This window comes from Lagenorhynchus albirostris, chromosome 9, assembly GCF_949774975.1.
Source record: "Lagenorhynchus albirostris chromosome 9, mLagAlb1.1, whole genome shotgun sequence".
Classification (NCBI taxonomy): Eukaryota; Metazoa; Chordata; class Mammalia; order Artiodactyla; family Delphinidae; genus Lagenorhynchus; species Lagenorhynchus albirostris.
The window spans coordinates 16,605,572-16,623,216 of NC_083103.1; the positions used below are offsets into that span (position 1 = coordinate 16,605,572).

Consider the following 17,645-nt stretch of genomic DNA (forward strand, 5'->3'; position numbering starts at 1 on the left):
ACGCAGAGGGAAGGGCGGGAGCGTAAATACCAGAAGGCCTGGACGTAGGGGACCTCAGACCATTTGCCCGTCCTGCGGCAGTAATTATCTAGATCACAGAGGATGTTAAAATCGAAAGTCCCTTCAGGAGGCCATTTGGATTGATTTTCTAGAGGATATTGTGGCCACGCCACAGTGGAATAGAAAATAAGCCGTCGGAAACGGAGATCTTGGGAGAAGCCGAGGGCTGTAAAATTGGCTAGGAGACACCCCAGGGGCGTCTTAGGATATGGTTTCGATTGTGAGGTTCCCATGACCTCTAGTCTGTCCCTGAGTGAATGGAGAGGGAGAGAGGCGTCCCTGGTCTCAGTCTCCAATTCACTGCAGGTCAGAGGGCGGTCAGGTGATTGGGACGTCTCCACAGTTGCCCGAGGCCCGGACAGAGGACGGAGGAGTCCCTGACGCGGCCGCGATTAAGGACAGGGAGTCCGGTGGGCAGGGACTCTGAGGGTCGGAGGGAACAAGGGAGGGGAACTTACCCTGTTTTCTGCCGGATCGGGTGGATGAGTAGAGGTTCCCTGGTTGTCTCCTGGGGGAGGGGAGGAGCGGCCCGCGCGGTAACCCGCGGGGCTTGGTACCCCTCCCGGGTTTTGGCACCAAATGTAAGGAATGGCACCAAAGATGGAGGAGAGCTTAAACAAGCTTTATTTGGGAACGCTCCCGGGCGAGGTTCACTGGTCCGAGAGAAAGGGGCCAGGGAAGTCGCGCCCGGGGCGAGGGTTTGGGCAGAATTTATAGGGGAAGACGGGAAAGGGGTGTGGTGAATCCGGGAGGGCGCAGGTTATTCCTTATTTGGTGGTCTCTTCGGTATCGTGCCAATATCTGGTGCCGGTTGCATCAGTCTTGGGACCGTTAGTCCCGCCCCTCGAAAGGCGGGAAGGCTGGGCCGGGTGGAAAGTCCCCAGGTCAGTTCCTGGAACTGGGTGGTCCGGAAAGTCTCCAGGTCAGTTTCTGGAACTGGGTGGTCCGGAAAGTTTTGGTCTGATGCAACCTGTGAGTCTGATTGCGTTCCCCTGCCTCGGGCCAGTTGGCCTTACAGCCTGCACTTGGTGACAACTGGGTTTTGGAAGGTCTGGTGACGGATGAAACACTTGAACGGTATTTACACCTCATCGCTTCCCACTTCATAGTTTTCATCCTTATGGACATCATAGCGACCCTCGTCAAGCTCACGTTCGATCTGCCAGCCATGTTTGTAATCTGAACGGTCATGGAGGAATTTGCAGCTGTCTCCAAAGCCGCAAAAGCCAGTCTCCTTGTAGTCCTTACAAACGTCGGGCTGGTAATCCCAGCGCACGGTGGCACGCAGATGCTCGGGAGCTCGGATGGGGCCTTTCCTCACCATCTTGGAGGAAGCATTGCCCATAGATGTATACTTGGGTTTCATGTACTTCTGATAATTATTGATTCCCCGATAGATCTTGTCATCTTCCTTGTGCCTCAGCTCCTCCTGGATCTTCTGGCTGCGCTCAAAGATGGCTTGTGCGTCACGCTCCTTCTCTGTGTCTAGCTCGTAGACAGCAGTCGCACCCATATCCTCTGGCCCCACGGGTTTCCCTGAGCGAGTGGACTTATAGACCACGCCGAGACTCTCGGGCTCGTTCTCTTCCTCCTGGCTACTCTGGTCACCATAAGCTGCCTTCTGTTTACCACTGCCAGGGGTCTTCTGTATCATCGGATTGTGGGTCGCCCGCTTCTTTTTCCGGCTAACCACAGCGCTGCCTTCATCACTGCTGCTGCTGCCGTCTCCGGACTCTTGGTGGCAGATCGGGCGCTTTCTGAGACCTGTAGCCCCTTTTCGCCCAGGCTTTTTGAAAAGAAAGGTGCACATCTGGTCTGTCATCTTTCCTGGAAAAAGTTGCTCTGCCGTTTTAAGAGTCTCGGGTTCCCAAACGGCTGTGGCCTGCTGGGTGGGGCGGGGCTTCTTCACGTCACTGCACGTAGTGCGCTCCACCGCACGTGCGTGCAAAATCAGTTGCGGAAAAAGGCGTGGCCATGGACACTGCGGGAGCACGAGTGGCCATAGTTCTTTGACTTGTGGTAGCATAACTCCAGTGTTCACATGGCTTTCTCCCTGTGTGTTTGTCTGTCTTTTCACATGGTGTTCTTTTTATCAGGACAGCAGTCATATTGAATTAGGGACCCATCCTACTCCAGTTTGATCTCGTCTTAACTAATTACATCAGCAATGATCCCATTTCCAAATCAGGTCACATTCGGAAGTAATGGGAGCTAGGGCTTCAACATATAAATTTTGGGGGGGTGGGCTCAATTCAACACATAGCACATCTGTTAGATCACCTGTTACAACTTATTATAATTAGTTTATTTATTTATTTTTTATAATTAGTTTATTTACATGTCTTTATTCCTTAACTCCTCTGCAGAATATAAATTCTTTCCGGGATTCCTCATTAATCATTAAAAAACAAAAAGAAAAAAAACTCCCAGTGCTTAGCACACAGCCTGATACAGAAGAAGGCAAAATACTAGTTGTATGGCTATTTTAAGTGGTAGACTCTGATAATCTAAGGTCTGGGATTTTTATTCTCCCTTTATTGTAATGACATCTAATATTTACCCCAAACTCTAGTTATTTGGTTGCCCCAAATAAGGTATTACTTATTTTTTTGGCAGGTAGTTGATACGGCTTTAATTAAATCTAATGGGACAATGGGATAGATTAAACCAGGCATTTCTTCATGCCATTTGGTGATCTGACCAAGGAAATCAGTCTTTAAAAATTCCTTAAGGCATTTTCATTTCATTTAATGATCAAATTAGATATTGATATATTTAACCTCAATATCTTCTGTATTGTTACCTGCTTTAATTTGAATTTAGAAGTGATCAAACACAGGAGGTCATTAGATGCATGACGGCACATTCTGGTTTTGTGAATTCATGTTCAAGTCTGATGCTTGAAAATCAGTTCACTGTAAGCTTTGGATATGAGACTGTAGTATGTATTTATCTTTCCCTTATGGTTACCCATCACCTGACCCATTTTTTCTTACGTTTGGGGAATCTCCCTTGTTCCCATTCTGAATCTTGTTGAGACGTTGAGATGCCTCCTACTACAGAAACTGAAAATGCCCAATCCTTACTTTCCTAGCCTTTACTGCAATTTAGGACTCTTGGGGAACTCTCTGGCTGCAGTGCTACAGGAAGATCAGAAACTGCGTTAATAATGGTGGCAGTCAGTGCTTGGTAATACAATGCTGTGTTTGGTGGAAGAACCAATGGTGTCTTCCCCAGGCCAATGATGTGGCATGTTTTGTATGTTGCTCCTGGCTGCAGATCTTCAACAGGGCTGCTGTGTTGCAATGCACACCATACATGGCTGGCCTTGAACCTGGTTCTTCAATCATCCTGGTGAGTCTGAGATATATGCTACCCTTTGAATAAATTCCTGGCCCCTATCATTCCCAGTCAATGATAACTTCTTCAATTTTCAACTAAAATCCTTGACAAGTACAAGGATATTCAGTATTTAACTGATGTACCTATAATGAGATATTAGATGTGTAGACCAAAATAAGTTGTTCAGTCTTATGTTTGTCATGAAGATTAGTCTTGTACATCAGCTTCTATGCTGGCTTTGACTGATACTTTTTTTGTTCATTTTCTAAGTCTCATTTATTTTTCAATAAATGTTTTTTGAGTGCCTGAGTGTTAGTTCCTATGGCTACCATAACAAATTACCACAAACTTGGTGGCTTAAAGCAATATAAATTTATTCTCTTATATTTCTGGAAGCCAGAAGTCCAGAATCAGTTTCACCAGGCTCAAGTCAAGGTGTTGGCAGGGCTGGTTCCTTCTGGAAGCTCTAGAGAATGTGTTCCCTCATCTTTTCTAGCTTCTGAAAGCTGCCTGCATTGCTTGGCTTGTGAGCCCTTCCTTGCATTATTCCAACCTCTTGCTTTTGATGTCACATTGCCTTCTCGTATTATGTAGTCAAATCTCCCCTTGCCTTCCTCTTATAAGGACATTTGTGATTATATTTAGGGCCCACCCATATATCCAGGATAATCTTCCCATCTCAAGATCCTTAACTTAATCACATCTTTGGAGTTGCTTTTGCCATATAAGGTAACATTCACAGCTTCCAGGGATTAGGACCTGGGTATCCTTGGGAGCTATTAGTCAGCCTAATACACTATGCTATGCACTTACGCATTGAGAATATAAGGTGAAAAAGATAAATGTTTCTTCTGCCCTTATGAGGTTAGTGGGATACACACATTTAAGTAAAAATTACAGAAATAATTCTACAAGTTTACTTATGGTAAGTGCTCAAAGGAGAAATACAAGATGGGATGGGAGAATATAATGAACTAACCTGGCAAAGACTAGGGAGGTTATGGAAAATTTTTCTAAAAAATAATATTAGCTAACACTATGTGCTAGCACTTCGCTCAGTGGGTTACATATATTCATTAATTTAATCATCACCACTAACCTATGAGGCAGATACTTATACTACTATCTCAAGATTAATAAACTGAGACACAGATACTATAAATAGCCTGCTTAAGAGTCTGTGGCTACTAACTGGCAGAGGAAGAAACATTGAAGTGGTCCTTAAACGAAGTGGATTTCAGTTGTGTTGCCTGCCTACCATTTTTGTGTAACTTGTGTCCTGATTTTCTTTGGAGAAATTTCTGTTCCCTCATTGTACCCAAACACTCTGCCCTCCCCTAGTTAGGGGTGGGCACATGTCCTAACCTGGGATTAACTCTCCAGAAAAACAAAACAAAACAAAAAGCTGAGGATGATCCCTTTTCCAGAATAGACTGCCCATCATTTCCTACCATCTTAATTGCTTAGGCTTCCTTGGCTTCTGTTATTTTCCAGTTGTGTCTTTAAAGTAATTATTATATTTTAAATTATTTATTTGGTTGCACCAGGTTTTAGTTGCCGCATGCAGGCTCCTTAGTTGTGGCTCTTGGGCTCCTTAGTTGCAGCTCACCAGCTCCTTAGTTGCAGCATGCAAACTCTTAGTTTTGACATGCATGTGGGATCTAGTTCCCTGATCAGGGATCAAATCCAGGCCCCTTGCATTGGGAGCATGGAGTCTTATCCACTGCACCACCAGGGGAGCCCCAAAGTAATTTTTTTTTTTAATAGTCTTTGATTGTGTGAGCTACTTCCTACCTTTCCAATAAATTCATTTCCTGCTTAAGTTTCTGCTGGTGCCTGTTGCTTACAACCAGAGCATTCTAAGAACAAGGAGGAATTAGGCAGGTGAAGATGAGAGGGGGCAAACAATTCCAAGGTAGAGGGTGGAGGGTGTACCTGATGTGATAAGCTACTTGTATTTCTAAAGCATTTTGAGAAAGCCATGTGGCTGGAGCTACTGTGGTAGCAAGTGGCATGAAATGAAATTCAAAAGCTTTGCAGGGGCCAGATACACAAATACATGCCATGTGAGGATTTGGGGCTTTATCCTCAGAGTAATATTTTGTTATTGTCTTATTTCATTTTTGTTTTTTTAAAGCAAGTCATTTATAACTAATGTATTTTTTCATCTGGACTCAGTAGGGTACAAGCAGAAAGCAAATTTTTTCTTTCTTATCACTTTCTGTTAAACTTGCTCCATTAAGTCATTTTTTTCCTAGATTCAGGATGAAATCTTGGCTAGGGAGCATGAGTTTTCTGATTCCTCTTAGAATGAATACATGTCTATCTCTTTTAGGTTATGAAATGTAACGTTCAGTCTAATATCAGAACTCCACATTTTCATCCAATTATAAAATTCTCTAATTACCTTAGCCAAGGTCTAAGGCAGGCTTCAAACCTGCTTTAAGGGAGGGGTGTGATCATCTGCTTCTTCACATAGCTTTTCTCCTCCCTCTCTTCCACTGAACGTGCCACCTCTGGCTCCTCCAGGGTTGCAGGTAGAGGAGGGATGAGGTTATCCCTTTCCTGGGAGGTTTCTGTAATGTACCTGCAATTTCTTTGTTGCCAACAGTGCTTCTCTTGCTGGAGGTTAATGTTCTCCCCTACCCCTCTACTTCCAAGCCCTGACCTCTGCCAGTTCACATTCAGCTTCTTTCTGCTGGGCTTACCTTCACCCCCAAGTGGTCTTCCAGGAGACTCAGGGCTGGTGGAGACAGCAGGCAGCCTGCAGCAGGAGGCAGGTTCACTGTGTCACTAAACTCTAGGAGTGTAATCATTTTTCAGACAGTCTCAACTACTCTCCACTCTGCCATTAGGCTGACCAAACTCTTGCTTTTAGACTTTTTCAGGCATGTTTCCCATTAACTGTCTCTGTGTTATCCCAGATTCCAGGGGCCAGTGCCAAGCTCTCTAAATGCTTCTTCTGAAGCTCCCCCACACTTGGAAATTGCCTGGGATTCACCAAAGTTTTCCTAATCACTCCTCAATTGGCCAATCAACCTCATCGGGCCTATTGCAAGCCTTGTCTTGGACCATCATCTTTGCAAACCTAGCCCCTTGTTCTACAGTGTGAATGTAATTGACATCTATTATTCTTAGTTTGGAGGCTTCAGTCCAAACAGACAATAGGAAAAGTGCCATTTTAATATTCTCTTGCAAAGTGATATATATGATCAGATATTTATTATTCGCATAATTTTAATGAATATAGTCTCCAGTCACATTACTTCCCCAGCCCCCATATAAGACAAACAAAACACTGATCATTCTTATATTTAAAAATCAGAATGTTTTCTAAATTGGACCAGATTTGAGTCCCTTTACCGTAGACAGTATTAAATTAGTCAAACAATGCCCTCCTCAGTATTCTGCAGGAAGTGGGGGCCCTTTATCTTCTTTTGGTTTGAAAAAGACTCAACTAGCTGTCAAACACTTGAATGTGGACCAAACATTTAAACATTCAGTGAAAATTTGGATGTGTTTCATACAGCACTAAGCAAAGTAGAGAGCCCTCTGACCACTTTCAGAATAATCCAAGCAAACAGCAATTAGGGATATATTCTACGTCTTTTTGCTCACAGCTCACCAGGACATAATGTGAGCTCCCATGCATATTGGGAGGGAAACGGAAGGCACTTAGGTTGTTCCGTACTTTGATATGTGACTGGCAGGGTTGCAAATAATGTGCCTGCAAAAGAAAGTTGCTTCCCTTTCTGACTTACTTCACTCTGTATGACAGACTCTAGGTCCATCCACCGTATGCTAACACATATATATGGAATCTAAGAAAAAAAAAAAAAAGGTCATGAAGAACCTAGGGGTAAGACGGGAATAAAGACACAGACCTACTAGAGAATGGACTTAAGGATATGGGGAGGGGGAAGGGTAAGCTGTGACAAAGTGAGAGAGTGGCATGGACATATATACACTACCAAACGTAAAATAGATAGCTAGTGGGAAGCAGCTGCGTAGCACAGGCAGATCAGCTCAGTGCTTTGTCACCACCTAGAGGGGTGGGATAGGGAGGGTGGGAGGGAGGGAGACGCAAGAGGAAAGAGATATGGGAACATATGTATAACTGATTCTCTTTGTTATAAAGCAGAAACTAACACACCATTGTAAAGCAATTATACTCCAATAAAGATGTTAAAAAAAATAAAAATAAAGATAGGCCAAAGGAAAAAGAAAGTTGCTTCCTGGTGCACCTGAAGATGGAATTTAAAAAAATGTTTCTTCCTCCTTCCTTTTCTCTTTCCATTTACTCAGCATTACATGACCCTGCTTTTAAGCACCTGAGGTGGCCCCAGTGGGATGAGTCTGACCAAGAGAAAGTAGGCAACATAGCAAAGAAGTGTTTCCAACATTTATTTAGTATATATTTATTAAGCACCTGTTGGGCACAAAGAACATAAAACATGGTGACTGCCTGCTAGAAACTTTTAATCTGGTTGTGAGGATAGGATATACACGCACCATAAGTTAAATTCAGTTTGTACTATCAAAGGCAGAGTCATCCCATACTGGGAACCTGCAAAAGGCAAAACTGCAGCGAAGAAAGTGGCAGAAGCTATAGAGAGAAAAGTCTGGGCTAAATGTAAGTTTCTAAAAGAACTGACCAAAGATAGGTTGGACCATCTTAAATAGAGGTGAGTTTCATGTCGAGCAAGGTATTTAAGCTAGTCTGAATAAGCACTCAGCAGGAGTGTTTGTAGAGGGTATTATTGCATCTGAGGAGTGGCTACCCTAGGTGATCTTTAAAATACTCACATGACTTTATGATGTCTTGATTCTGTGAGTGTTTAGGGCAGGGATCATGCATAGGCTCATAAAGTGACGAGGAAAGCGTTTGTTGAGGTTGAGGTATGAAAGAAGGAGCAGATGTGGGACAGAAGAAGGGAGGGAGGAGGGAGCTCCAGGCAGAGGGAATACTGTGAGACTAATGAAAAATCTGGGGCTTTTTCTTGACCATATATTGCAGGAGAAAGCTGTATTATCTCTAACCACATTTAGAGGAAGATTACACAGTTTAAGGAACAATATCTTAATGAACGTTTCTTCAGTGGCTGAAAATTTGCCAGAGTTGACCCATGAAGTCAAGCTTGAGGTATGGGCTAGGGAGTTTGTCTAGTTCACATAAACAATTTTGTTGAATTCCTACTGTGTTGTAGGCATCAGGACCTGGGAGTGCAGAGATGAAATGAGACACAATTTCTTCTCTTGAATAGCTTATTGTTGAGCAGGGGCAAAGATACTACAAAAAAAGAAAATTACAGACCAATATCACTGATGAATATAGATACAAAAGTCCTCAACAAAATACTAACAAACAGAATCCAAAAACACATTAAAAGGATGATACACCATGATCAAGTGGGATTTATCCCAGGGATGCAAGGATTCTTCAATATATGCAAGTCAATCAATGTGATACACCATATGAACAAATTGAAGAATAAAAACCATATGATCATCTCAATAGGCACAGAAAAAGCTTTTGACAAAATTCAACACCCATTTATGATAAAAACTCTCTAGAAAGTGGGCATAGAGGGAACATACCTCAACATAATAAAGGCCATATATGACAAATCCACAGCAAACATCATTCTCGAAGGTGAAAAACTGAAAGCATTTCCTCTAAGATCAGGAAAAAGGCAAGGATGTCCACTCTCACCACTATTATTCAACATAGTTTTGGAAGTCCTAGCCACGGCAATCAGAGAAGAAACAGAAATAAAAGGAATACAAATTGGAAAAGAAGAAGTAAAACTGTCACTGTTTGCAGATGACATGATACTATACATAGAAAATCCTAAAAATGCTACCAGAAAACTACTAGAGCTAATCAATGAATTTGGTAAAGTTGCAGGATACAAAATTAATGCACAGAAATCTCTTGCATTCCTATACAGTAATGATGAAAAATCTGAAAGAGAAATAAGGAAACACTCCCATTTACCATTACAACAAAAAGAATAAAATACCTAGGAATAAACCTACCTAAGGAGACAAAAGACTTGTAAGCAGAAAATTATAAGACACTGATGAAAGAAATTAAAGATGATATCAACAGATGAAGAGATATACCATGTTCTTGGATTGGAAGAACAATTATTGTGAAAAGGACTATACTACCCAAAGCAATCTACAGGTTCAGTGCAATCTCTATCAAATTACCAATGGCATTTTTTTACAGAACTAGAATAAAAAATCTTAAAATTTGTATGGAGACACAAAAGACCCCGAATAGCCAAAGCAGTCTTGCGGGAAAAAAACGGAGCTGGAGGAATCAGACTCCCTGACTTCAAACTATGCTACAAAACTACGGTAATCAAGACAATATGGTACTGGCACAAAAACAGAAACATAGATCAGTGGAACAAGATAGAAAGCCCAGAGATAAACCCACACACGTATGATCAACTAATCTATGAAAAAGGAGGCAAGGATATACAATGGAGAAAAGACAGTCTCTTCAGTAAGTGGTGCTGTGAAAACTGGACAGCTACATGTAAAAGAATGAAATTAGAACACTCCCTAGCACCATACACAAAAATAAACTCAAAATGGATTTGAGACCTAAATGTAAGACTGGACCCTATAAAACTCTTAGAGGAAAACATAGGTAGAATACTCTACGACATAACTCACAGCAAGATCTTTTTTGATCTGCCTCGTAGAGTAATGGAAATAAAAACCAAAATAAACAAATGGGACCTAATGAAACTTAAAAGCTTTTGCACAGCAAAGGAAACCATAAAGACGAAAAGACAACCCTCAGAATGGGAGAAAATATTTGCAAACGAATCAATGGACAAAGAATTAATCTCCAAAATATATAAACAGCTCATGCAGCTCAATATTAAAGAAACAAACAACCCAATCCAAAAATGGGCAGAAGACCTAAATAGACATTTCTCCAAAGATGGCCAAGAAGCACATGAAAAGCTGCTCAACATCACTAATTATTAGAGAAATGCAAATCAAAACTACAATGAGATATCACCTCATACCAGTAAGAATGGGCATCATCAGAAAATCTACAAACAACAAATGCTGGAGAGGGTGTGGAGAAAAGGGAACCCTGTTGCACTGTTGGTGGGAATGTAAATTGATACAGCCACTATGGAGAACAGTATGGAGGTTCCTTACAAATCTAAAAATAGAATTACCATATGATCCAGCAATCCCACTACTGGGCATATACCGTGAGAAAACCATAATTCAAAAAGACACATGCACCCCAATGTTCATTGCAGCACTATTTACAATAGCCAGGTCATGAAAGCAACCTAAATGCCCATCGACAGACGAATGGATAAAGAAGATGTGGTACGTATATACAATGGAATATTACTCAGCCATAAAAAGGAATGAAACTGAGTCATTTGTTGAGACGTGGATGGATCTAGAGGCTGTCCTACAGAGTGAAGTAAGTCAGAAAGAGAAAAACAAATATCGTATATTAACGCATGTATGTGGAACCTGGAAAAATGGTACAGATGAACCGGTTTGCAGGGCAGAAGTTGAGACACAGATGTAGGGAACAAATGTATGGACACCAAGTGGGGAAAGCCCCGGGGGGGTAGTGGTGGTGGTGTGCTGAATTGGGCGATTGGGATTGACATGTATACATTGATGTGTATAAAATTGATGACTAATAAGAACCTGCTGTATAAAAAATAAATTAAAAAAAAATAAAAAGCTTATCCTGGGGCTTCCCTGGTGGTGCAGTGGTTAAGAATCTGTCTGCCAATGCAGGGGACATGGGTTCGAGCCTTGGTCTGGGAAGATCCCACATGCTGCAGAGAAACTAAGTTTCTGCAGAGAAATTTAGTTTCTGCACTAAGCACAAGGCTTAGTGCGCCACAACTACGGAGCCTGTGCTCTAGAGCCCGGGAGCAACAACTACTGAGCCCGTGCACCACAAGTACTGAAACCCGTGTGCCAAGAGCCCATGCTCCGCAACAAGAGAAGCCACCCCAATGAGAAGCCCGCGCACTGCAACAAAGAGTAGCTCCCGCTCGCCGCAACTAGAGGAAACCCGTGTGCAGCAACGAAGACTCAACGCAGCCAAAAATAAATAAATAAATAAATTAAAATAAATAAATAAAAAGCTCATCCTAAAATGTCTCCTGATAAATACCTAGATTTAATTTCTCCAGTTTCATGACCACTCTAATAATAGCTATATTTATTGAGTACCTTCTAAGTGATAGATATGTTAGTCTCGTTCCAGTTCTCATGACAACCTTTCAGTGTAGGTCTCTTTTTTTTTAACATCTTTATTGGGGTATAATTGCTTTACAATGGTGTGTTAGTTTCTGCTTTATAACAAAGTGAATCAGTTATACATATACATATGTTCCCATATCTCTTCCCTCTTGCGTCTCCCTCCCTCCCACCCTCCCTATCACACCCCTCCAGGTGGTCACAAAGCACCGAGCCGATATCCCTGTGCCATGCGGCTGCTTCTCACTAGCTATCTACCGTACGTTTGTTAGTGTGTATATGTCCATGACTCTCTCTCGCCCTGTCACAGCTCACTCTTCCCCTCCCCATATCCTCAAGTCCATTCTCCAGTAGGTCTGTGTCTTTATTCCTGTCTTACCCCTAGGTTCTTCATGACACTTTTTTTTCTTAAATTCCATATATATGTGTTAGCATATGGTATTTGTCTTTTTCTTTCTGACTTACTTCACTCTAGAGTATGGACTCTAGGTCTATCCACCTCATTACAAATAGCTCAATTTCGTTTCTTTTTATGGCTGAGTAATATTCCATTGTATATATGTGCCACATCTTCTTTATCCAGTGTAGGTCTTTTATTATCTCTGTTTTCCAAGGAGGAAAGCAAAGCTCAGAGAGACCACCTATATTGCCCAGCTATTAGTAAGTGGCTAATGGAAAATACAAAAGGTAGATAAATTAATGGAGTAGGTATCATGTCCCAGGCACTGCACTAGATGCAGGGCACACAGCATCTTATGGAATATTCTCATCTCTGGAGAGGAGAAATACCACTGTCATCCCCATTTTATGGTCAGGATAACAGGCTCAGTAAAATTAAGCAAATCATCCAGAGTCTCACAGTCGGTGTTATGGACCGAACGCTTGTGTCCTCCGAAATTCATGTGTTGAAATCCCATCCCCCAGTGTGCTGGTATTAAAAGGTTGGGGCATTTGGGAGGTGATTAAGTCATGAAGGTGGAGCTCCACTACTCCTTTATATCTTTTTTTTTTTTTTTTTTTTTTTGGCGATACGCGGGCCTCTCACTGTTGTGGCCTCTCCCATTGCGGAGCACTGGCTCCAGACACGCAGGCTCAGCGGCCATAGCTCATGGGCCCAGCCGCTCCGTGGCATGTGGGATCTTCCCGGACCGGGGCACGAACCCGTGTCCCCCCTGCATCGGCAGGCGGACTCCCAACCACTGCGCCACCAGGGAAGCCCCACGACTCCTTTATAATAGAGTCTCCAGATTGTTCTTTTGCCCTTTTGTGCCGTATGAAGATGCAGCCTGAAGTCAGCTATCTATGAACCAGGTTGCGGGCTCAACTTCCCAGCCTCCAGAACTGTGAGAGATACACTTCAGCTGTTCAGAAACCCCCCTAGTCTATGGTATTCTGTTGTAGCAGCCTGAGCTGACCAAGACAGTTAGTGTAGAGCAAGGATTCAGGCCCAGCCTGCTTGGCCCAAAAGCTGATAGTCTTTAAATTTTTTAAAAATTTATTTGTGTTTATTTTATTTTGTCTGTGTTGGGTCATCGTTGCTGTGCACGGGCTTTTTCTCTAGTTGGGGTGAGTGGGGCCTACTCTTCATTGCGGTGCGTGGGCTTCTCATTGCGATGGCTTCTCGTGGCGGTGGCTTCTCGTTGCGGAGCACGGGCTCTAGGCATGCGGGCTGCAGTAGCTGTAGCACGCGGGCTCAGTAGTTGTGGCGCACGGGCTCAGCTGCTCCGCGGCATGTGGGATCTTCCCGGACCAGAGCTCGAACCCATGTCCCCTGCACTAGCAGGCAGATTCTTAACCACTGTGTCACCAGGGAAGCCCTAAAAGCTGACAGTCTTTAAAAACTATGCTACCTTTCCTCTCCCCACTGTGTTGTACTAGGCGACAGCTTCACTCCAGCTCTGCTTTTCTCCTTGCTTAACCAGAAAACAGAGTGAATGACAAAACCATTTTGAGTATTTTCTTGAAAGCCCAGGAGTGAACTTGGCTGGAGGAGAAATTTCCATTAGAATTCTGAGGCTTGGTGTACAGCAGTGGCACCAGGAAGGAAAAAATGCCATGCTCATTAAGCAATTACTGAGACTCATGGTTAAAACATGAGGTTGCCTTTCTAAGAGAATCCCTGGAATAAGTGGTATTCTTCATTTTGCCTTGGAGCCTGGTTGATCGGTGTCTAAGAAATGCACCTTCTTTTACTGGAGAAGTAATGGGGAAGCAAGGACTGTTTCATCCATTATCTCTTTGGATCCTTACAACAACCCTTTGGAGACATATGGAGGATATTTGGTTTGGAATTTTAGTGGCCAGTTAATCAAGATTCATCCTGCTTTTGAATCCTGGATCATTTGCAAAATATATACAATAGTTAGGGATTCCAATTTCAGGTTTATCGCTTGGATTGGATCTCGTATCTTGGATGCAGATGCCCTTCCTCATTTACCCCCCAACACTTGCTGCAGCTAGACTTTGGGATCTGCATTTAGAAAGGGTTGGGCTGGTAGCCAACTGCCTCGTACCAGGTGAGTGCAGGGAGCCTGGGAGAGGAAGGTCTCCTAGGCGACACGTAGCAGGTTTGCCTTTCCCCAGTAGAGGTATATGGAGGATGGGATGTCTGTCTCTTACCACCTCCCATGTTAGATGAATCATTCCCTCTCCTGTGAGGAGAAACCAATGAAAGTACAGAGGGCAACAGTTTCTTACCAAATACATCTGAGAGGTGTTTTACTGGCTGAAAAATCATAGGGAGACGGAGCATATTTGTTTTCAGGGCACTCCCTGAGCTTGTTCTTTTAGTCCATTGCCCCCTCCTGATTTGACAGGTGGAGAATTTGAGTCTCAGAGAAGCTAAAGTTTTGAAAGTCACACTTTAATGACAAACATGGGGTTGTATCTCATAACGAGCTAGTGGATGGAAGCTTAGAGCTCAGGGGTTCAGAACTTTTATGTCAAAAATGTGCTAAGACCTTCACAGAGAAGACATGTGACTCGCACAGGGTCAAAGTGGCAGGACTAGATATCAGGTCTTCGGACTCCTTCTGGCTTTTTCTAGTGTCTCACAGAAGTCTCCTTCGTAAGCTGGTGACATTTGTGCTGTTGGCTTGTAAGCATGGTCTTCTGGATACCTGGCACTATTCCCAAACCAATTAAATCAGAGTCTCTTGGTGGAGAAGCTCCATCACTGATGTATTTTTTAAAGCTCCCAAGGTATCCTGATCTACAGAAAGGTTGAAAGCCACAGCCTTGGTGATGTCACACTTTTGTTTCATCGCAGTGACACTTTCTTTGAATGTAGAGATGATGAGAAATTGCATTTCCAGGCAGATTATCTGTTTATTAACATTTGAAACCTAAATCCAAGCCTCAGTAGGTCCCTGTGTGAGCTTCCTTAGCTTACTAATGGCAGTCCTTTACCTGCGGATAGGGCACAGGTATAAGGATAGACAGGGGCAGTTCTTGCCCTGTCTTGATGCCACTTGAGTTTTACAACAGCCCTGTGAAGTCAATAATTATTTACATCATGCACAAAATGAGAAAACTGGGTTCTTACCTAACCCTGCATGGAAGAAGGGTTCTGTGCTGGTCTTTAGAAAAGAGGTTCACACCAAGTGTGTTAGTAGCTGATCTTTATTCCCCACTCTAACAATGGCATCTTCCCATTTGAGAATTCATTGGGAAAACCCATTTTGATCTAGCAAGCTTGTTGTTAACCCCCAACCGGATCTGTGGTCAACGGTTATACAGTTTGTGCCCTATCCAACCCCAATAAGTGCCGGTTGCTACAGTTTATGTGAATGGCATCCCTAGCTCTTAGGCAAATACCCTGGCTGGATAACTGTACAGGGTGAGCCTGCATATACTTAAAGAGGTGTTATCTTGCTCAGGAGGCAATCTCTCTAATAGGATGTAAAGGGTGCTGGAACAGCCCACAAATACTGCCCTTTCATGAGATAACATAAAATCAGTGGGTGGTCTATTTCTTAACACTATCTTCTCCAAGCTCTCTCATTTAAAATGCACATACTCAAAAAAAAAATAAATAAATAAAATGTACATACTCTTAGGAACAAGAAACTACTCTGAACTCTTAAACTGTTTTTCTCTAAGGTGTTAAGGATTGATAATTCGTATAGAATAGGGGGTTATGCTTTTCAAACAGCCTTCACGTTGTCTTCTGTGATGTAAGTATTATTATTCCCAATTTACATGTGAGCAAACTGAGATTCAAGAAAGATCACTGTCTCTCACAGATATAGGAGACAAACTTGTGGTTACCAAAGGGGAGAGGGAACGAGAGACAGATACAGTGTGTAAAATAGATAAGCAACAAGGTTATACTGAATAGCACAGGGAATTATAGCCATTATCTTGTAATAACCTATAATGGAGTATAATCTGCAAAAATAGTGAATTGCTATGCAGTACACCTGAAACTAACATAATATTGTAAATCAACTATACTTCACTTAAAAAAAGATCACTGTCTTGACCCACATTCCCAGTAATTAAGAGCTTGAACTCATTTTATTTTGTCTCAAGATTTAAGACTTTTCCCACTATCCCCTACTAATGAGGATAAGGTTTTATTTTTATTCTCCTTGATTACGTGCTTTTAAGAAATGTGAGCATCAAAACAAACATTTGTTAGAGAAGTCTCAGAGGCTGTAGTCCTGTCAGCATTCAGCAGTATCCTTTGGGGTAATTTTTCCAGTTCAGATGCACCCTCACTTGAATCATTTATGCTATATTTTCTTTTTTTTTTTTTTAACATTGCAATAAAGCATTTATCAAGGAGTTATTAGAATTCTTCAAAGATGTTAGAATTCTTGGGAAACATTGCAAAACAAATATCCACAGGTTTGGAAATAGAAATTACAGTTAACCATTGTCAATGGAAAAAACCCACTATTTTTATGTGCACCACTTATTAATGAGGTATGCTCTATTTTCTAAGTAAGAAACTTTACATGATGGACAAGTTTCTTTTTTTAATTAGTATGGATGCTGAGGTAATAATGTATGTTAAACTATGTTGGTTTTCTTTGGAAAACTCATGTATCGAAACACGGCTAGACTATTTATGCAATTGGCTTCTCTTTGAAAATGATAGTCTCTGCTCAAAGAAAATAAGTATTTTTATTCATAGAATGTAGGCTATAGAGTAGAGGAAAGAGTATGCGCTTTGTTGTCAGACAGGCCTGAGTTCGAATACAGACTTCTCCTTACTGATGTCTTTGTGATTTGAAGTAAATTGCTTGTCGTCTCTTAGCCTCAGTTTTCTCATCTATAAAATGGGGGTAATGAGACTTGCATGATAATAAATCTAAAGCATATAGCACATACGAATCCCTCAAAAATGTTCATTGATTTACATCCCTCTTGCGGTAAAAATCTACTATCCATTAGGTAATATAATTACCTATTTTTATTATTATATGAGAGGTTGGGAAAGTACATTCACCTAGCTTGCAGAAAAGAAAAACCTAGATAGATGGGCTTTGGCAACGTTCATTCGTTTATTCATTTACTAATTCAGTCACACAGAGTAATTTCTTTAAAACACAAAACTTATTACTGGCTCCTCTACCTAAGACTGGTCAAAGGCTCCCTAGCCTCAGTCAGTTTCCTTATCTGAAAAAGGACAAAATAATAGTATTTAAGAGAGCAGTTGGGCACATTAAATGTGAATCTTAATGTATATGAAGCACTCATTGTCTGGCACGAAGTAACTACTCAGAAAACTGTTGAGTGGTGTAGTTATTTATTATTTATTTTTTTGACCACGCCGTGTGGCATGTGGGATCTTAGTTCCTTGACCAGGGATCTAACCTGCGCCCCCTGCAGTGGAAATGCAGAGTCCTAATCACTGGACTGCCAGGGAACTCTGGTACAGTTATTTTTATTTTATTTTATTTTTTACATCTTTATTGAAGTATAATTGCTTTACAATGGTGTGCTATTTTTATTAAAAAAATAAA

General features: G+C 42.0%; 1 protein-coding gene across 1 annotated transcript; it reads right to left on the reverse strand.

The window, feature by feature from the left end:
* Positions 1-1,085: 1,085 nt before the first annotated feature.
* Positions 1,086-1,882, reverse strand: LOC132525182 (E3 ubiquitin-protein ligase RNF113A-like). The gene has a single exon (XM_060157719.1). It carries the CDS (start codon positions 1,880-1,882, stop codon positions 1,142-1,144), a length of 741 nt encoding a protein of 246 aa, XP_060013702.1. The 3' UTR covers positions 1,086-1,141.
* Between the last annotated feature and the right edge of the window lie 15,763 nt (positions 1,883-17,645).